Genomic DNA, 22,328 nt, shown 5'->3' with positions numbered 1-22,328 from the left:
GATGACAAGTACCTTCTGCATGTATACTAAGCCGTTGTTGTCACCATGATTATTTCTGCCATTAGTGTTGGTGTTATGCTGCAGTGTGGCAGGTGCCAGCAGCAAACTTGCCATACTTCCTCATGGCAAGAGAAGCATCAGGGAAGCAAAGTCTCTTAGAGGAGAAGCAGCAAGGAGGACTGGGCTCAGGATAGGCTTTCAGCCCAGAGTCTCAGCAATCCAAACATCAGCTCTGGGTGGTTGACATCAGGGCTCATTTTCATCTTTCTCCTGTCTCCATAGTCCTAAGCTCTAGATCTATTTGGACATGTGCTATGGAGCAGAAACTTCCAGATTAAAGGGCCCTAAGCGAGATGACTAATCAACTTTCATTGCATCATGAGTGGGTAATTAAGGGTGGGCTGTCCATGAAGGTTGATTTGGGGTGAGAATGGGGGCAAGGGAGAGGTAAGGCAGAGCTTACCATGGTTCTAGTTCCTTTATAGTTCCAAGACCTGGGGAGAGGCTCACTGGGCTTCCTGGTTCTGTAAAATCTCCTTGGGGACCAGAAATTTGAGGGCACAAATGATGTTTGGGCAGAATCTTTGGAAATCCTCTATGACTTTTCTTGAAGTTTCCCAAAATCACTGTATTGATTATTTCAGACTTATTGGGCCACTAGGATTCTCTAAACGCCATTAGACCCCCTTCCCCTGCCCCTGGGCAAGAGTTTGAAATAATTATAGGTGGCAAATAATAATTGCTTACCAATGATCTGCATGGTGCCATCAGATTCAGACAGTACAAGGGAGCAGCAGGTGTCTGATCACGGACCACTTTAATTCTATGGGGGCTGCATCAGCTTCTGTGAGAACTACCAGAAAAGTGGTATTTGGGGCCACAAGCAGATATGACCATCCTGGTCCCTGGGGCTGATGAGAGGGTCAGGAAGGTGTCATTTGTCTGACAACCTCTCAGATTCTGGGGCCTGATGCTGAAAACATCAGTCAGCTTTGGTGTTGGCAGTTTAGGCAAATCACACCCCAGGGATGATGGGGGGAAACCAGGCCATTTTCTAGGCAGAAGTTTTCTTTCCCAGGCACAGAAACTAAGGCCTGGTGAGTGAGATCCAGTCACAAAGTTTGTTCAATCTCTAGGTCCCTGATTTTAAATTTAGCCTCCTCCTCAAGACTGGCTTCATTCCAAAGTCTTCTAACTGAAAGCCAAACTTCTTTGTTCCCAGGTCAGAAGTGGGGAAGCAGGATTCCCCTCTCCCCGTGATTCCCACCCCCCCATAATCAGTACATGGAATCTGGTGTCAATGGTAGATCACAATGAGCCCCCTTTGGAACCTTCCCCAAGCCTCTACGCATGATCTGGCCGGGACAAGGACACTGGAATTTCTCGAAGATCAATCTCCTTCCATTACTACCCATTCAGGTTCTGATCTGTCCTGGCTCTTTTCTTCTAAGGCTCTGCTTCTATCAACTTAGGTTACCTTGGGTCTGGAAGGATATTGTTTTTTGGGGTATTTGTTCCAAATCTGTACAGTTCACCCATTTATATTTTAACCTTTCACTGGTCACCCCAAACACACACTTATCTATCCCTGGTCTTCTCCTCGGCCCTGCCTCTCTAGTTGAGGCTTTGATGGGCTGCCTTCCCCCCTTCCAGTCTTTGGCTTGGTGCTTGTGTTCCATCTGGCCTGACTGCTCTCTGGCCCAACCTCTTCTGTAATGAACTTCTGGTGCAGCCTTGGTTCATCTACCTCCCACAGTGGTGAGGGCTCTGATGGACAGTTCTTACTAGGTATTGCTTGGCCCTTTGCATAAGTGCTGCATAATTCTGGGCTTGAATAGCTGCCTTTGAAGATGGTGAATAAATAATAATAATATCATTTATGACATGTATACTGTGTATTAGGCTCTGGGCTAAACACTGCTTGATCTCATTTCATCCTCATGACAATTTTATGAGGTAATTACTAGTATGTTCATTGTCTGTGTTATAAAAAATGAAACAGACTAAAAGAAGTTGAGCATCTTGGTCAAGGTCTCCTAGCTTGTCAGTAGTAGAGCCAGGATTCGAACTCAGGCTTGTTTTATTTCAAAATATAAGCTTTTCTTTTTTCTTTTCTTTAAGTAGGCTCCACACCTAGTTTGAAGCCCAGTGTAGGGCTTGAACTCATGACCCTGAGATCAAGACATGAACTGAGATCAAGAGTTGGACACTTAACCAACCGAGCCACCCAGGTGCCCCCAAAATACAAGCTGTTGAACACCACATTGTGCTGCCTATCCAGGTTGGAGGACTTGAGTTTCTCAGAACATGACAAGCATCACTGGTTAGTATAGAGACTGTTTTATTTATTTTTAAAAGATTTTATTTATTTGACAGAAAGAGATCACAAGTAAGCAGAGAGGCAGGCAGAGAGAGAGGGGGAAGCAGGCTTCCCGCCAAGCAGGGAGCCTGATGCGGGGCTCGATCCCAGGACACTGAGATCATGACCTGAGCTGAAGGCAGAGGCTTAATCCCCTGAGCCACCCAGGTGCCCCTAGAGACAGTTTCATAGGTATTTAAGAAATGTATGTCCGGAAGAAATCTTCCTGACACAATGCAGCAAGTGCTAGATATAAGTGTCATGAGGAAAGATGAACATCCAGACTAAAGTAAAAATAGATACCACGAAGGTCAAAGATGTGATATAGAAAGGTCCTTTGTAGAAAAGGAGGAGGCTGGTAATATGAACACAAAAATACCTATAAGTAGGATTTAGAAATGCTGCTTATGACTTCAGGTGTCTAATCACCAACAAAATAGGAATGATAAAAAAAAAGAACTTAAAGTATTTACCCAGCCAGGGGTGGACAGCCTCAGAGGTACCAACAAGGGTGAGTAGAGTGGGACACCTGACTTGAATATAGAAGAGGATGTTTTATACAAAAAGGGTCTATGAAGACCAAAACCTCAGGAGTATCAGGGCCTGTTCCAGGCGGGCAACTAGCATATGTCAGATGCAGTCAAGGAGGCAAAGGTAGCATTGAGAGATAAAGCCAAGGTCAACTGATGAACGTCAGTGGTTGCCATCATGACTAGTCTATGAGGCAAAGGTAGGACCAAAGGTGAAGCTGTCATTACTTAAGTTTCAGTCAGAATGTACCAAGTAAAAGGCTACAACTGGCAGACACAAATGAAACAGGGAACCCAGAAGCCTGAGTCAGGAAATGGTCATTCAGTTAACCGTGGTTCTGCAGTTGGTGCCTTGCGAGCATGAGACTGCTTCCTCTCAAGTTGTGGACTGTTCTGAGAGTGTCATGCTAAGCAAAATAAGTCAGTCAGAGAAGGACAAATATGATTTCACTCACATGTGGAATTTAAGAAACAAAGCAAATGAGCAAAGGAAAAAAAAGTGAGAGAAAGAGACAAACCAAGAAACAGATTCTTAAGTATAAAGAACAAATCTATGGTTACAAGAAGAGAGGTGGGTGGGGGTGGGGTGATGGGGGAAATAGAAGATAGGGATTGAGGGGTGTACTTGTCATGGTGAGCACGGGGTGATGGACGGAATTGTTGAAACACTATATTGTACATTTGAAACCAATATAACCCTATATGTTAACTATTCTAGAATTTAACAAAAAGTGAGGTAAAGAATGCTTTTAAAAAGTGCTGACTTGCATCTGGCAATGGAAGAGACACCTTTTTCAAAATAAAGCCACTTACTGGAAGAAGTACGGTGTAAACCATATGACAACAAGATATTCACCCATAATGGATGTGAATTTTACAAAACTCACATGTAAGAGGTGGTATATTTTGTACATTAGATAAATACTATTTAAGCCCTCACTCACTCTGGTTAACAAGAAATTCTATTTCAGAAATGTTTGGGGGAACTCTACTTCTCCATAAGGTTACATAAAAATTCTGACCAGCATCCTCTGGGTTGGTTTGCCTAGAGGCAGTCTGAGACAGTGATTCTTGTTCAAGTGATTTATTGGGGGAGTCATTTCTGGAGGAAGCCTGAGAGAAGCAGAATGAGACAGGGAGTAAAAAGCTGGCAAGGATGTGATTCTGATTCTCTCAGCTGATTCTGCAAGAAAGCTCTGGAACATGAATTGGATCTCAGAATCAGATCCTTATTGAAGCAAAAGAGCCAGTCTTTCATATCCCCTTGTCAGTTTTTTATTGCCCAGGTCGAATACAGCCTCCCACTTGAGGGAATTGACAGTTCTCCGTAAGAGAGGGTAGCTTTGATGGGATGAATATTTGTGTCCCCCAAAATTCATATGTTGAAGCCCTAACTGCCCAAATATGATGCCATTTTGAGATGGGGTAATTAGGTAATTACCTTTGGGAAAGGTAATTAAGGTTGGATTAGGTTGTGAGGGTTTAGACCTCACGATGGGATGAGTGGCTTATATGAATAGGAAGAAATACAAAATAAAGTCCTGGGATACTGTAATGTACAGCATGGCAGCTATTGTAAATAATGCCATATTGTATATTTAAAAGTTACTAAGAGAGTAGATCTTAAAAGTTCTCACGACAAGAAAAAATTTGTAACTTACATGTGGTGATGGGTGTTGAAGAAACTTATCATAGCAATAATTTCACAGTATATACATATATCCAACCATTATGTTGTCTACCTAAAGCTATGCAAGGCTTTGCATAGCTTTAGGTATTTGCATAGCTTTAGGTATAACATGTTAGTTATATCTCAGTTTTTTATTTTTTTTTATTTTTTTTTAAAGATTTTATTTATTCATCAGAGAGAGAGGGAGAGAGAGAGAGCACAGGCAGACAGAATGGCAGGCAGAGGCAGAGGGAGAAGCAGGCTCCCTGCCGAGCAAGGAGCCCGATGTGAGACTCGATCCCAGGACGCTGGGATCATGACCTGAGCCAAAGGCAGCCGCTCAACCAACTGGGCCACCCAGGCGTCCCGATATCTCAGTTTTTTAAAAAGGAAGAAAGGAACAGCACTCTCTCTCCTGTTTCTCTCTCAGTGTGCATGCACTGAGGAAAGGCCATGTGAGGACATGGTGAGAAGTCAGCCATCTGGAAGCCTGGCAGAAAGCTTTACCAGAAACTGAATCTTGCTGGTACCTTGATCTTGGACTTTCTAGCCCCCAGAATTGTGCGAAAATAAATTTCTGTTGTTTCAGCCCCCCCGTCTGTGGTATTTTGCTGTGGTAGCCCAAGATGACTAATACAGCAGGTGTGAGTTGTTAACCGTCAGTGTAGTTGGGGTGTGGGCACACCAGTAGATTTTCAGCAGTCCACGTCTTGTACCAGTTATCTCCAATTGCTTCTTACATTAAATTGACTCCGTCTAGGTATGGCTGCTCCAGGAACCTGACTGGCCCTGATTTTTGTAAAAACTTTCAAGAGAAGGGTTAATAGAATGAACTTTGGCATTTGGCTCATGAGTTGTAACTGATGCTCATCACCTCCTTCCATTACTACCCATTTTAGATCTCCTTCTCCTTTGGCTTGCCTGGTGAGTTGATGCATACTGTCATTTCTTTCCTCCCAAGCTTTATTGAGATATAACTGACATATAACATCTTGCAAGTTTAGTGTGTACAATGTGATGATTTGACATATATATTTACACTCATTTCTTTTTTTAAATTTTTTATTTTTTATAAACATATATTTTTATCCCCAGGGTTACAGGTCTGTGAATCACCAGGTTTACACACTTCACAGCACTCATCAAAGCACATACCCTCCCCAATGTCCATAATCCTACCCCCTTTCTTTTTAAACATATTTTATTTTATTACTTTTTTAGAGAGAGAGAGAATGCATGTGCATATGCACATTACTGGGCAGGGGAGGAGCAGAGAGGAGAAAAAAACCCTCAAGCAGACTCCACCCAATGCAGAGCCCAATATGGGGCTCAATCTCAGGACCCTGATATCATAACTTGAGCTGAGATCAGCATTTAGCTCCTTAACCAACTGAGCCACCTAGATGCCCCACTCTTATTTCTAGGGAGTAAGGCCTGGTCACCACACTTTTCAGGCTATGGTGGCAATAATTGCACATTTATAACTCAACTGAGCACAAGTGGATCAAGAGATGCCCCCAGTGGATCACATGAATGCCAAAAACATTTCTTTATGCTTTTGTTAGGTAGCAGCAGTTCTAGGTCCTCATAATGATAAGAATTAATTACCTCTGACAGATTGTGCAGCTTACTTATATTCTCTGGACTTCCTTTTATTTATATGAGAGAGAAAGAGAGAGAGAGAGAGAAAGAGTACAAGCAGGGGGAGGAGCAGAGTGAGATGGGGAGGGAGAAGCAGACTCCCCTGCTGAGCAGGAGCCTCATGTGGGGCTGGATCCTGAGACTTCAGGATCATGACCTGAGCTGAAGGCAGACGCTTAACTGACTGAGTCACCCAGGCACCCCAATTTTGTACCACTTCTATTTTATGATATGTTACTGCTGAGCCCACAAGACCTTATAAACTGATGGGTTTGACAGAACCTAGCTCATAATGGGAAGTTCAAGCTACATAGTCATTTGGTACTCTATAGTCAGACACTTGGTTTCTACCAAGTTGGTAACCCCCTGTTCTAGATTTCTAGAGGTTTGTGTCTTGCAACTCTTCCATTGTGGATTACCAGAAGATCCATATGGCATATTCCTTAACCAAAGGCACCTCAGTAACATGCAATCAGCTGGGTCAAATGGCCTGATGTAGTCTGATGTTATTCCAGAGTCCAACACAGCAGAAACAATGAAAGCTATTACTTGGTTAAGCATGCAGTGATCCATTGTCATCTGTTGTAGCCCTTCCAATCTTTGCAAGTGACAGATTGGTGAATTAAATGGAGTTAAGGGGGCATCTGGGTGACTTGGTCATTAAGAGTCTGCCTTTGTCTCAGGTCATGATCCCAGGGTCCTGGGATCGATCTCCACATCAGGCTCTTTGCTCGGCAGGAAGCCTGCTTCTCCCTCTCCCTCTGCTGCTCCCCTGCTTGTGTTCCCTCCCTCGCTGTGTCTCTTTCTGTCAGATAAATTTAAAAAGTCTTTTAAAAAATGGAGTTATGATGAGATGACCACCACAACATCATTGAAGTATTTGAGGGTCACACTTGGGGTGCCTGAGTGGCTCAGTTAGTTATAGCATCTGCCTTTGGTTCAGGCCGTGGTCTCAAGGTCCTGGATTGAGCTGCATGGGGGGCTCCTCTGCTCAGCACAGAGTCTGCTTCTCCCTCTCCCTCTGCCCTTCCCCCCAATTGTGTGTTTTCTCTCTCTCTTTCTCTCAAATAAATAAATAAATAAATAATCGTAAAAAAGAAGAGAAGTATTTGAGTATCACACCAATTTCTGCCACACATAATAATGTTTTAAAATAGCTTTCTCAAGATATAATTAATGTATATTAAAATGCACATATAGGGGTTCTGGCTGGCTTGTTCGATGGAGTGTGTGGCTCCTGATATTCGGGTTGTGGGTTTGAGCCCCATATTGGGTGTAGAGATTGCTTAAAAATAAAATCTTTAAAAAAAGAAAAAATAAAATAAAAGACACATACAATCTAATGAGTTTTGACACATGCACACACCTGTGAAACTAGCTGTACCACATTTTATTGTGCTTTGCTTGATTCTGCTATGCAGATCATTTCAATTTTTTACAAACTAAAGGGTGGTTGGTAGCAGCCCTGTGTCAGGCAAGTCTATCAGCACCATTTTTTTCTTTAATATTTGATGTATTTATTTGATAGGGAGAGAGCACAAGGGATGGGAGGGATAGAGGAAGAGGGAGAAGCAGACCCTCACCGAGCAGGGATCCCGCCTCAGGGCTCCCTGTGGGGCTTGATCCCAGGACCCTAGGACCACGATCAGAGCTGAAGGCAGATGCTCAACTGATTGAGCCACCCAAACGCCCCTTTCAGTGCTATTTTCTAACAGTATTTGCTCACTTCAGGTCTCTCTGTCACATTCTGCTAATTCTTACAATATTTCAAACATTTCATTATTATTGTATTGGTTATGGTGATCTGTGATCAATGATTACAATTCACATTAAAGCTTAGATGATAGCTTTTTAAAGCAATGATGTATTTTTTAAAAAAAGATTTATGTATTTATTTTTGAAAGAGTGTGGGGGAGAGAGTGTGGGAGTGGGAGAGGCAGAGAGATAATCTCAAGCAGACTCCCTGCCGAATGCAGAGCCTGTTGCAGGACTCGATCTCAGGACCTTGAGATCAGGACCTGAGCTAAGACCAAGAGTCCATGGCTTAACAGACTGTACCACCCAGGCGCCCCTTAGCAATAAAGTATTTTTTTAAAGATTTTATTATTTTATTTATTTGTTTGAGAGAGAGAGGGAGGGAGTGGGGCGGGAGGGCAGTGAGGAGCAGAGGGAGAAGGTCAAGGAGACTCCATCCTGAGCCCTGAGCCAGGTATTGGGCTCTATTCCACAACCCCGGTATCATGACCTGAGCCAAAACCAAGAGTCAGATGCTTAACCAACTGAGCCACTGAGGCGCTCCAGCAACGAAGTATTTTTAAATTAAAGCATGTACATTGGGATGGCTCAGTTGGTTAATCATCTGCTTTCAGCTCAGGTCATGATCCTGTGTTCCTGGGATTGAGTCCCATGTGGGGCTCCTTGCTCAGCAGGGAGCCTGCTTCTCCCACTGCCTGCTGCTCCCCGTACCCCCTGCTGCTCCTCCTGCTTGTGCTCTCTCGCTCTCTGAAAAATAAATAAATAAAATCTTTCAAGAAGTGTGTACATCGATTTTAGACATGATGGTATTGCTCCTTTAATAGACTATAGTATAGGATAAACATAACTTTCATGTGCACTGGGAAACCAAACAATTCATTTGGCTTGCTTTATTGTGATTTTCGCTTTACTACAGTGGTCTAGATCCGAACTCTCAATATCCGAACTCTCAATGTCTACATAACCACAATCAAGATAATTAACATGTCCGTAACCCTCTAAAACCTCCTCATGCCCATTGCACACTTTCATCTTGTCCCTCGCCACCCTCTCCATCTAAGGCAACCACATATAGCTTTTCTATCATTACAAATCAGTTTTTGTTTCTAGAATTTGTTTCTAGAATTTTATATAAATGAAATCATACAATGTGTATTCATTTTGTCTGTTTTTTTTCCCACTCAGCATTATTCTTTTGAGGTTTTTCTATGTTGTTGTATGTAACAACAGTTCTTTTTAAAGCTGTTATGAACATTCATGTGCAAGTCTTTGTGTGTATTTAAATTTAAAATGGGTGGGGTGCCTGGCTAGCTCAGTTGGTAGAGTATGTGTCCCTTAGTCTCTGGGTTGTAAGTTTGAGCCCCATGATGGGTGTAGAGATTTCTTGAAAATAAAATATTTTTTAAAGATTTATTTATTTATTTTGACAGAGAGAGAGAGTGAATGAATATTGGTATGTACAAAGGAAAAAAATCTGGAAGGATACAGATATCTGGTGGGTAGTTACCTCTGGTGGGAAGAGGAGAGGTATTTATATTTCTTCTGCATGATTTGTGGTTAGGGTACAACTGTGTACTTTTTGCAATTAATGTACAAACACACACAAAGAGAAAGGGAGGTGGGAGAGAGACTCAAGAGACTTCCCCCACCGTGGAGTTTAAGAAAAGAATCTTTCTAGGATGATGGATGCGTCTGTGTTCTTAGTGGTGTGGTTGACTTAATGACCTCACTTGCCCCTGGCATCCATCCTATGATAGATGGGCTGCCCCTAACTCTTCAGGCTCTATATTCCTTCACAGGCACAGAGCTGTTAGAAACATTCTGAAGGGAGCGAGGACTACAAATTTCTGCAGGAGCAAATGAATTGCAGAGTTGTGTTGGAAATAGAATTGCAACTGTTTTGCCATTTCTCAGGAAGCTAGTAAGGCTGGCATGAAGACCAAATTGTGAATGTCAGGAACTAATCATGGAATATTTCAGATTTTCCCAGAATGGCTGCAAGATATAGAGATGGCCAAGTGTGTTCCTATTTATAAGAAATGAGTAATACATGAGCATTGTAGAACATTCAAACAATACAGATGTGTATAAAGTAAGTGAGAGTCCTCCCTTCCAAGTCGCTGTTACCAGAAGTAACTGCATATAATTTGAAATTAGGACATCTGTAAAGATCTGTTATAATGTCTTCATGCTTAGATCTTTAACGCAACCATGTTTTATTTTTGTGAAGCATGTAACGAAGGCTCCCGTCAAGTTTATTTTTCTGTAATCTGGCTTTCAAGGGAGTTTCTGGATTTATTTTACCGAGCGAAGGGAAACAACCATTTAGGAACGTCCGCCCGCCCTTTTGGCACCCACACGTGCTTGGCACTTTATTTGCAGTGTGTGATTTTACCCCCAGGCGAGTTTTGAACTCAACTCGTAAGTAAAGAAACCGGGCGTTATCTAAGACAAGCAGCCCGCAGAGCGGATTTACAAGAAAGCCGACAGACCGAAAAGCGAGCGTTAAGAATCCTGACGCCCAAAGCCTCGCCCCCTTTTCCAACCTCTCGCGACAATTGTGCGTCATCCGAAAGCGCCGGTGGCCCGGGCGGTCGCGTGGCCTGTGTCGCACGAAATCTTCGCTCGGCCGTGCTGTCTCACCGGGGAGGCCGAGAAGCCGGAGAGTCCCACACTGTCCTCTCGGCTTCCCGACGCTATGGAGTACCTCATCGGCATCCAGGGCCCCGATTATGTCCTTGTCGCCTCCGACCAGGTGGCCGCTAGCAGTATTGTCCAGATGAAGGACGGTGAGAGGAAGCAGGGGAGGTCCGGCGGGGCCTGGGTGTAAGGGGAGTCGGCGGGAGTTCGGGATGGGGGGTGGGGTGGGGGAGTTCGGTGAGCACCAGGGAGGTCTAGGAACCCCGCGTGTCTTGCTCTGTCCTTGCATGTTTTATAGAAGGAGGAGACGGGCAGACTAGCTTAGGGCCTTGGCATTCGCTCCTCCTAGGTCTCCGAGGTAGTGCCCTGCTCCGGCCTTCGCTAAATGCTTGCTGGGCGCAAGGTGCTTGTGGGAATTCAGTTTTTAAGTGTTTAAGCGCCTGCCGGGCACCAAGCTCCCTAGATCCCCGAATCTTTTAAGGGTTTCTGTTGTCCCTGCTAATGAGGTAAATTTGCTGGCGGTGTAAGATGGGATCCTGGGGAGACTGGGACTGTGGGACTAGAAACTTGGCATTTCCCTTCCGTTACCTGTATCTTCCCCTTTCTCAGCTCTTATCCTCCTTTTCCAGTTTTCCGGGGCACTGGCTGCCGAGTTTTCCTTGTATGTAGGTAGTTAGTGGAATTCGCAGACTGGAGTCTTATGACTTACTTTCTTTGTGACTTTGTACAAGTTTTTTCACGGTGGCCAGATTGGCTCATCTATTAAGTCAGGTTATTAATACCAACCTCACAAGCTTGTTGTGAGTATGGAGTGAAACAGTTTAGTGCAAATGCTTTAATGCAGTGACAAATAGTAGTAATGATACTAAGGACTTAAGCAGATGCTATTTGAAGTGATTTACATTATTTCATTTAAGCTTTTAAGATCACTATCATATTGCCATTTTACAGATGTTAGTTCTGAGGCCTAGGGTTAAGAAACTTGCCTAAGACCACAGGAGGCAGAACCCAGGTTCAGACCTATGCAATTTGACTCAGATCCTTTGCCCAGAACTGCTATACTGTACTGTCTCCCCATAGTCAGTACTTAATAATTTTTTTAAAGATTTTTGATCTGTGGAATCTAAGAGTGTGTTTTTGTGATTGATCACAGACATGCTCCTGTTGAAAAAGTATTGTGCTTTGGCTCAGATGACTTTATGTTTATTTGACAGATATTGTGTTTTGACACCTGTGTTGCCCACTGCCAGTGCTAGATTCTCAAGGGATGCAAGAAGAATAAGATGTGGCCTGTATCTGAAAGGAAGTTACAGTTTAATAACGGACTCAGATATGTGTACAAATAATTACAGTACAAGCTTGAAAATTATGCTACGTATGGAAAAAAAAACTTCTCGGGTAATGTAGAGGAAGAAGAGATTCTTTCTAGTTGTAGAGATTAGGGAAGGCTTTGAGAAGGCAGGTATAGTTCATCTTTGGTTTAAGGAAAGGAAAACTAAATCTGGAATTTTCTGAAGTATGTGTCTATCACTGCTTTTATAAGCAACAGGCATCTGATTGTCAGGCTGTCATCACTTGGGGAGATGGAAAGAGCCCTGAGGGACTCTGCTTGAGTTCTGTTCTTTCATTCTTCTTTTTTTTATTTATTTTTATTTTTTTTTATTTGAGATACAGTGAGTGAGTGTAGGAGCAGGGGAGCAGAGGGAGAGGGAGAAGCACGCCCCCTGCTAAGAAGGGAGCCCGATATGGGGCTCGCTCCCAGCACCCTGGGATCATGACCTGAGCAGAAAGCAGACACAGTCATCTGAGCCACCTAGGTGCCCCTAGAAGTTTTATTTGTAAATCATGCTTTCCAAAGCAGTCAGTTTGTTTTGAGGGCAAATCTGTCCATTATTTTGAATACTAAGACCTTTGATATACAGGTGATTTTAGGATGAAGTAGTGTCTGGGTAGAACAATAACCAAGTCAGTACCTTTACAGATATTCTGTATAACCAACACAGGGCTATAAGACATTAAGAAAACAAGGAAATAACTACTGTAAGGTGATTTTGTATGATGAAAGAACTATCACTAGTCAGTATTAGTTTTTAAAATAATGATTTCAGGAGAAAAGCCTAAGGGTATTCAGAGAAAAGAAAGATCACTGTTGTATGGAAGAAAGATGAATTTGAGTTAATTCTTGAAAAATGGGTTGGAAATAATTGCACTCAAATCTAATTTTCCCTGTAGTCTTTTCTGGTATAAAGCGTTTTATGATAGGAACTTTGAAATTCTGTGAGGACTTTTCCACCTTTCATTTCATGAAGGAACTTAGGTAGGGTAAGCAGAATGCTGAAAATGGATAACCTTTTGGGATTTATTTTCTCCAAGTATAAAATAAGAATGATAATTCCAATAATTTTTTTTTTTTAAAGATTTTATTTATTTATTTGACAGACAGATCACGAGTAGGCAGAGAGGCAGGCAGAGAGAGGGAGAGGAGGGAGCAGGCTCCCTGCTGAGCAGAGAGCCCGATGTGGGGCTTGATCCCAGGACCCTGGGAATATGACCTGAGGCGAAGGCAGAGGCTTTAACCCACTGAGCCACCCAGGCGCCCAATTCCAATAATTTTTTTTTGGTTTGTCAGTTTTGTAAGATATTTTGATATAGAGAAGATATTTCCCAGAGATTGCTTGCTTATGAAAGTGCCCCACATCTTCAGTTTGATTATATGCTACAATTCATGTCTCTTGTCTCTTGGTCTGTACAGAATTGCTTTTACATTTCTCAGAGTAAGGCACCTGGGTGGCTCAGCGAATTAAGCATCTACCCTCAGCTCAGGTCATGATCCTGGGGTCCTGGGATTGAGTCCCACGTCAGGCTCCCTATTTAGCAGGGAGTCTGCTTCTCCCACCCTCTGCCCCTCCTCATGCTTGTACTCTCTCTCTGTTGCTCTCAACTAAATAAAAGTAATGTCATTGAAAATTATAAATTACTCAGAGCACTTAAACCCACACAGAATGCTTTTTTTTTCTGAATTCATATAGCATGCGTAACCTGAGTTACACTGACTAATACTGAATATGTGATACTGTTCATGTATAGTTTTCCCTCTGTACCAGGTAGGATAAGTGATAGTAGAACTATTTTATACACTTGGAAATTAGAGCCCAAGTTCAGAGTGCTGAGTCCAGATTATAATATAGGTCTAAAGGGGCATCTGGATCAGTTATTAGAGCATGCAACTCTTGATCTTGGGGTTGTGAGTTCAAGCCTCACCTTCGTTGCAGAGCCTACTTTAAAAAAAATAAAAATAACTAACGTCTGATGGGTTCTAGTATAGTTGGCCTTTCACAATATTGTATGGTGATGTTCAGTTTGTTTTCCGTTTGTTTCATCTGTGTGGATTTTTAAAGTTCTTTGTCAAGGATCAGAAATTCCCTAGTGTTATGCAGGCTGTTTCCTCAGAGAGCCATTAGCATTTATAACACCTCCCTTTTACTACTCACTGGACACACAATAAATGTTTAAAACACACTTTTGGCCTTGTATTGAATTCATTACAAAATTGAACAGTTTACTGCCTAGAATTTTAGCATTTTTTCTTAATGTGACATTAATTCTTTATAAACAAGCTTTTTCTTTCCAAAATAAAAACAGCTTTTTTGGGGGCGCCTGGGTGGCTCAGTTGGTTAAGTGTCTGCCTGTGGCTCAGGATGTGATCTCAGGGTCCTGGGATCAAGCCCCGAGTTGGGCTCTTTGCTCAGCGGGGAGTTTGCTTCTCCCTCTTCCTCTCCGTCTGTGCTTTTCCTCTCTCTCAAATCAATAAAATCTTAAAAAAAAAAAAAAAAAAAAAAAAAAAAAAACCAGAAAAAAAACCCAGATTTTTTTTCTCATTATGAAAATAATAGGGGCACCTGGGTGGCTCAGTCGATTAGGCAGCTGCCTTCGGCTCAGGCCATGATCCCAGGGTCCTGGGATTGAGCCCCATGTTGGGCTCCCTGCTCAGTGGAGAGCCTGCTTCTCCCTCTCGCTCTGCCTGTTGTTCTGCCTACTTGTGTTCTTCTCTCTATCTGTCATATAAATAAATAAAATCCTTAAAAGAAAAAAAAAGAATGCAAGCTTATTAAGTAATATGTTCTTACAAAAATGATACAGGGCATTTTAGGAAAGCTAATAAAATGAAAGAAATGAAAATCACCCATACTCTTGCCACTGGCAAGAACTTGGATGCCAGTGGCATCTAATATTTTTCTGGTCCTTTTTCTTTGCATAGATAATATATCCATAAGTGAATTTTTTTAAAAAAGATTTTATTTTTATGAGGGTTATTTTATAATCTTTTGGGATGTGGGGGCAGAAGGAGAAGCAGACTCCCTGCTGAGCGTGGAGCCTATGCAGGACTCTGTCCCAGGACCCTGGGATCATGACCTGAACCGAAGGCAGCTGCTTAACTGACTGTGCCACGCAGGCGTCCTGAATTTTTTCCTTTTATGACCATGTTTGCAAACTAACAGTCTTTAAATCTGTAGCCTACAACACATAAAAGTGTGTTTGCAAGGCAGATTGATACTCTCTGCAGGTACAATTTGTGTGTTTTTTTACCCCAAGTCTAAGAAGCCACATTGTGATTCTACAACTTTCGAACATTTGTAGAATATTTGACTGAGGCATTTTGTTCTTTAAATCCTATTAAGGGATTTTGACATTTCAGAAGCTTTCAGACAGGAAACATGTCTCCCAGGGAAGATTATTCAGCACTATTTGAAAAATGGAAAGTGAAAGTGAGAGTGAGATAGGGAGATTTAGGCTTCTTCTGAAGCTACAGACTGCATTTGGGGTTTTCTTCCTTAGGCACTAACTGCTATCTGAATATTTATTTATCTATGTAATCTGAACGAGTCTGGTTCCACTAGATAAGATTAGACTATTGGGATTTTTGAGGTATTTTTAAATAGCATAGTGTTAAAATATTCATTTAGAATTTTTGCTCTGGCATTATAATTTACTCTGCTTTGGAAATGGTGTTGATTTACTTTTTAAGGTAATTTATATTCTCAGTTGATTTTTTTTTTCTTTCTCGAGATGACTCCTTAATTTTCAGTGTAGCTCTGGTCCTTCATGTATGCTTTTGTGTGTGTATAAATAACATTTGTATATGTAGAGACATTTCAGGGCTCTGAAATCATGAACCTAAAGATAATGGCCATTGGCTTGATTCCTTCAGTCTTTGAAAGTTCAGTTTTTGCATTTCAGGGGCCTTCAAATGTATTTAACTGTATTTTCAGTTTTCAGCTTTCAAATATATTCTCCAGCTGAGACTGACCTTAACAAAATAGGCCAATGGGTTTAACATGGACAGTGAAAGAGAATAATTAATACAGTTGCCCATTAAAGTCTTCTAAAAACAGTGATTGGCAAAATTTTTCAATATAGTGATTGATAAACTTGTTTGTGGTTGCCTGTGTAATAGCGGTAAATTTCTGATGAGGTAATTTTTAACATTTTTTTTTCTTTGAGCAGATCATGACAAGATGTTTAAGATGAGTGAAAAAATCTTACTCCTATGTGTTGGAGAGGCTGGAGACACTGTACAGTTTGCAGAATATATTCAGAAAAATGTGCAACTTTATAAGATGCGAAATGGTGGGTAATACTTGGAATGTATCTATGTTTTTGGAATATAACTTGTTTTGTCTTTAAATCTGAAATAAAAAAGTTTACTCTCTACTGGCAATTCTACATGTGAGCAGACCAGTGTGGTCATATTTTTACTTGAATCTTCCTACTTTTAAAACATTATCTAGACCCTCCTGATCCTAAAAATTTTCTGCACAAATCCCAGAGCTGAGAAAAGAACCATTATAACACTGATACTTGAGGTCCACCTTGGTGATGAACATGGTGGTATCAGACTTTTTAAAGTGTTAGATATTTCAGAGGATGTTACTTGACTAAAGTATATCTGAACCTCAGAACTAAAAGACCTCAGTTAAACTTGGTTTTACTATTTTTTTTTAATGTGACAAGTCACTTAGCTTCTTTGAGTCTTTATTTTCCTTACATCTAAAATGGGATAATAATAATATTAATGAATAATATGTAAAGTGTTTGTAAACTTAATGCTCTGTGTAGTTGTGGAGGAGATTTAATGTAATAGAAGAGTTCTGCCTTGCCTTTTTGGTAGATTCTTGTCTAGGAAGATAATTAAGATTTTTGTGAGTTCCCTCTGGGGCTAATAAGCTGTCATCCTTATTAAAGGATTCCTCACTAGGATTTCCTCATTAGAGAAAGCCTCACTAACAGATAATATTAGCCACAAGCTTTATGATTCAGGGAAGTTTATAGTGACACCTTAGCAGAATGGACATTACTTCAGTTACTTACTTCATAGTTTAATACACTTAAGCACAGCACTGATACAATGTGGGACTGTGAAAGAAGTTAATTTGAATATAATTATATAAAATGGCTAGATATGACCCATTTATATAGATTTTAGGCAGCAAATTTAGCATCATACATTTAGTTCCATGAATAATTTTGAAGGCCTCCTCTATCTTAAGCACTCTGGCTATTACCACAGGGAATTCAAAGATGAAAAACACCTAAAGGACGTAGCACTCAGGTTTAAGCAAATTGAGAATATTTCAAGAGTTATTTTTTAGTGGCTCTCTAATTCATGCCTATGGCAGGTGAGGGATGCCAGTATTGTTTCTCAAGTATATTTCTCAATTAGCTACAGCAATATTTCACTGTCCTGTCCTGGGAGAGGGAGGGAGAGTAAACAAGTTGAGAGGGTTGCTTATTGCGTAGGTGTTAGGGTTGAAAGTCAGTGCACAAAACAAAAATTATGTGTGGTTAAAATTTGCCTTTAAAATCTTTTAAATTGGGGATGCCTGGGTGGCTCAGTCATTAAGCATCTGCCTTTAGCTCAGATCATGATCCCTGGGTCCTGGGATCAAGCCCCACATCAGGCTCCCTGCTCAGTGAAAGGCCTGCTTCTCCCTGTCCCTCTCCCCTGCTTGTGTTCCCTCTCTCATTGTGTCTTTCTCTGTCAAAGAAATAAATGAAATCTTTTTTAAAAAATAAATAAATAAAATCTTTTAAATTACCTGTCAAGTGTAGTTTTGTTTATATAACCCTATATAGTAATTCTTACGCATATTAAAGGTCAAGAACTGAGCTACAATAAGGGAAAGGAGGGAAAAAGCTATATGTAAATAGGCATCAGACCTTTCTGCCTTTAAGATGACTGTCAAATCCTTAGTGGTATTTAGGGGATTAGGTGGAGAATTGAAAAGTATTCCTACTTGTTCACAGTTGCTTGCATTATAATTTAATATGCACTAATAGACTGGTTGTGAGGATGAAGTTTAATAAACTGTGAAAGCACCTGGCACAGACCCTGAAACATAGCTGCTGTTCAATAAGTAATTGTTAGAATTTTAATCTAAATCTTACCTGCTGGGCTTGCTTCTGCAGCACATTTTATCAAATCTTACCTGCTGTAGCATTGGTGTTTGATGATAACTTAACACGTGCTGTCTGTCTTTCCAAAGTTGCAGTTTATGCATGGGTCTGCTCAGTTGCGGGTCTTTCTTGGCTTTTGGCTTTAGTCCCATTTTACTGGGGGTGGGGGTTAAGTCCCCGAGAGAGTGCATTATTAAACGCACACCTGATGGCATTCCTCTGGGCTGTAGTTTTGTTGTCATTACAACTTTTTTTTTTTTAGAAATTTATATGCTTTTGATACTCCCATTTTTAGAAATGTTGCAGATAGTGATGGAAACATTTTTTTTCTGTTCCTTGTACTTTTGAAAATCATATTTAATAAACTTATTTTTTTAAAGAAAACTTTATAAAGTATGAATCCTCTATTTTCCCAATATTCTTTTTAAATCAACTTTAAAAATCAGCATCTCGAAACCTCTTTCTTTTTTCCCCAATACCTATACATTTGTACCCCCTTCCTTCTGTAGAGGAAACCAGTCTGACTCCGGGCGTACAGAGAGTGGAAGGATGTGAAAACAGGAGTAGTGGAATGATTTGGGGTGCTGTTATTCCTGCTGCTTCACTTTTAAGTATGATTGTTTGTCTCTTGTACCAGGTTATGAATTGTCTCCCACAGCAGCAGCTAATTTCACACGCCGAAACCTGGCAGATTGTCTTCGGAGTCGGGTGAGCAATATATCAAGCAGCCTTACATGAAAGAAGAAAAATCTTCTGTGCTTCTGTATCTTACTATACATGGGAAGCATTTTTGCCCTTTTTTGGACTTCCTAAGCCGTTCTTCTTGGTACTTCTTCATTCTTCGGTCTCTATGGACTTGTTTTCTTTTTCTGCATAGTTGCTAATTAAAGCCCGAAGGACAAATACACTCCCAGAGAATTTGGATGGGGCACACCAATATGAAGGCCTATGAAAGCGTTTAAAATTTTTTTAAAGTTTTCATAGCAAACTATGTTCCTTAATTCCAGTGGCTGAAGGTTCTTATGTGGTAGTGGAGGCGAAACTTTGAAAATAACAATGAAGGAGCGCCTGGGTGGCTCAGTGGGTTAAGCCTCTGCCTTCGGCTCAGGTCACGATCTCAGGGTCCTGGGATCGAGTCCTGCATTGGGCTCTCTGCTCAGTGGGGAGCTTGCTTCCCCCTCTGTCTTTGCCTGCCTCTCTGCCTACTTGTGATCTCTATCAAAATAAATAAAATAAAATCTTTTAAAAAAAAAAAGAAAGAAAGAAAATAACAATGCAAGTTTTATTTTTTTTTTCTTTTAAGATTTTACTTATTTATTTGAGAGAGAGAGATCACAAGCAGTGGGTGGGCGGGTAGAGGGAGAAGCAGACTCCCTGCTGAGCAGGGAGCTGGATTTGAGACTTGATCACACAACCGCAGAACCATGACCTGTGCCAAAGGCAGAAGCTTAACTGACTGAGCCACCCAGGCGCCCACAAATTTCATTTTAAGATTATGTGTCTTTCTGTGATTATTCTTGCCAAAGCACACAGATTTATTCATCTTCACTTACTTAGGCCTTGTTGCTGTCTTAGAGCTGTTTTTGTTCCGTGGACAGCATGTTAAAAAATGGCAACATTAAATTAAGGATTGAATGTATTAAAGATTGTGGAGGGTGTGCCAAGAAAGTTCATATGATTGCTAAAGGTGTGTATTATTCCCTTCCCACGGGAACTAAGTAAATGGAGCCTTACCATGTGACCTTACCCCCTGTGCCTGTTTACTCATCTATGAAATGGAGATAACTTCCTAACCCCGCAGGAGTGCTAGGAAAATGAATGCTTGTAAATCATAATATTTAACATTCATATGACTTTTGCCCAAAGCATTTTGCTTAATAATTTAATCTACTCACTATTCCACTGAGATATTTAGTAGTTAACTCTCTATCACTGATTCGGAATGAGTGGCATAAAGTGGGAGATGGACTAGCTCCAGGTCACACAGCAGGTCAGACAAAGTTACACTAATGGTGCCATAATTACTTGACTGTTCTGCCTTATGTCAGCTCCTTGATTTTTCGGTAGTGTTTCTAGAACATCAGTGCTATTCATATTTTTACTATGGTTTTAGTTTCATCTATACTTGCTTAAGCTGAACTATGACAGAAATCTAAAGTAGAGGGTTTTTTTTTTTTTTTTTTTTTAAGTTACATCAGAATGTCTCAATAAATAGAACCTCGTTTTCTCAGTGCTACCTTTGACCCAGGGGCTTGTGCAATATAAGGATCATGAGGTTTGAAGGGAAGCTAAAGATATTTTGGTGAGAAGGAGATAGATTTACCTATATTGTTTTGATCTGGATAAAAGGTCAGTGGCCTTTTCTTGTTCACTGCTCTGTTGAGAGAGGAAAATGGGTCAGATAAGGCCTTTTCCTGCCTCTCAGAAATTCCTGTGGTGTTTGGTAAAGAGTATGCTGTGGCTTGCTGTGTAAAATCTTCCTTTGACTTGTCAGGCAGAACTGGAATAAGAATTCCAGCTTTGGGCACAATAAAGACTTTGTCATAAATATAGCAGACATGAAGTAAGTTAAGCTCCTTTTAGAATTGAAATAAGAGTGGCAGGCAGTGTGCTTCATGTAAATGCAGTGGATCTGGTTAATCTAGCAGAAATGTTTGATGTCTTAACAAATAAATACCCCTTGTAGACAGTGACATAGGGCTTTAGTAAATACTGACTACATCTGCCTATGGTTCTCAGCCTAACCTTTGCTCTCCCTCCCTTCTATCAACTTAGATTGTTAGCTCTAAAATATGAGTTGATATTTTAGTCATTTTATTCTGGGGAGAAAGGTGATGATATTTTTTCAGTCTTTCTAATAAGTGTGAAGTCACTAGATTTGGTTCATTTATGCAGTCACACCAGGTGGCACATGAGACTTATTTCGGGTCATCCAGTTCCCATGTATAACTTTGTGTCTATAGCTCAAATTGTCTGATACCTAATTTGGTATGTGTGTGTGTATGTATGTGTGTGTCGTTGGGGGTGGTGTTCGGTTGGGAGGACATTTACTTATTGCAGAATATATAATAAATTTATTGTAAATTCGTTCTTTAAGATGCAAGCACGTTGAGCATTGTGGTTAAGCACTGTCTCTGGAATTAGACTGCCTGAGGTTGTTTTTTTTTTAAAAGATATTTATTTGAGAGAGAGAAAGCAGGGGGACGAGCGGAGGGGGAGGGAGGACAGCAGATTCCTTGGTGAGCATGAAGTGGAATTGGGGCTCAGTCTCATGACTCCCGAGGTCATGACTTGAGCCCAAGTCAGGAGTGAGATGCTTAACCAAGAATTGAATGCTTAACTGAGCCACCTGCATGCCCCCTAGCCTGCCTGAGTTTAAATCTTTTTCTCACGAATTTACTAGCTATGTGTCTTTGGACAGATTCTAAGCTTAATTTCTCTATTTATAAGATAATAGCACCTACTTTAAAAAAATTAATATAAACTAAATGAAGTGGTCATACAAAGCTGTTAGCATAGTGTGGGGCACATATGACTAATCAGTCACTTGTTTCTGTGCTGCCATTGCTGCTTGGTTGAAGAAGCAATTTAATAGCTATTGGTTGGTTTTTTATGGAGATTCTTTGTTGTGCAAGTTTAGTTGAACTTCTTTGCTGGTAAAGAGGATATAAAAAAGTATTGATATGAATAGGGAAGATGGAAGTAAAGCAACATTGATCATTTATTATGCAAGGCTTTATACATTTTTATGACCACTAGTAATAAGTGGCAATTAAAATTTAAAATAATAAAAATTAAATAGAATTTAAAATTTGGTTCCTAGGTGAGAGTCTCTTGGACTTTAAATGAAAAATAAACTTGTGTTTCTATACGAACATTTGGTTCCTCAGTCATAGTATCCACTTTCCGAGTGCTCAGTAGCCCCATGTGGCTAATAGCTACCATATTGGACATTACAGAATATCTTCATCATTATAGGAGGTTCTCTTGGACAGTGCTGTTCTAGATAGTTATATATGTGACCTAATTTAATGCTTACTATGACATCATAAGATGAATGTTATCCCCATTTTACTTACAAGCCTACTTTAGATTGGTTACTAATAAAGAGGTTAAATATTTCTGTTTCATGTCTTGAGTATACCAAAGACACGAGTATAGCCCGTAAAAGTCTGAGGCAAAATTCTAAATTCCAATACCATACTCTTTCATACTGTCTCCTTAATTAGTGACTGGACTAATATACAAGTATGTTTGTGCGTTTGGGGAAGTATAAAAT

General features: G+C 40.7%; 1 protein-coding gene across 1 annotated transcript in view; it reads left to right on the top strand.

The window, feature by feature from the left end:
• Positions 1–10,533: 10,533 nt before the first annotated feature.
• The window catches only part of PSMB2 (proteasome 20S subunit beta 2), a 32,196-nt gene continuing 20,401 nt past the window's right edge, over positions 10,534–22,328 (top strand). Inside the window, exons 1-3 of the mRNA XM_059136953.1 lie at positions 10,534–10,743; positions 16,100–16,222; positions 18,687–18,757. Coding sequence (XP_058992936.1) covers positions 10,653–10,743; positions 16,100–16,222; positions 18,687–18,757 — 285 coding nt within the window. The 5' untranslated portion in view covers positions 10,534–10,652. The remainder of the gene's footprint in view (positions 10,744–16,099; positions 16,223–18,686; positions 18,758–22,328) is intronic.

Source organism: Mustela lutreola, chromosome 10 (assembly GCF_030435805.1).
Source record: "Mustela lutreola isolate mMusLut2 chromosome 10, mMusLut2.pri, whole genome shotgun sequence".
Classification (NCBI taxonomy): domain Eukaryota; kingdom Metazoa; phylum Chordata; class Mammalia; order Carnivora; family Mustelidae; genus Mustela; species Mustela lutreola.
The sequence above is the reverse complement of the archived record's forward strand: the minus strand, read 5'-3'. Positions and strand labels throughout refer to the sequence as shown.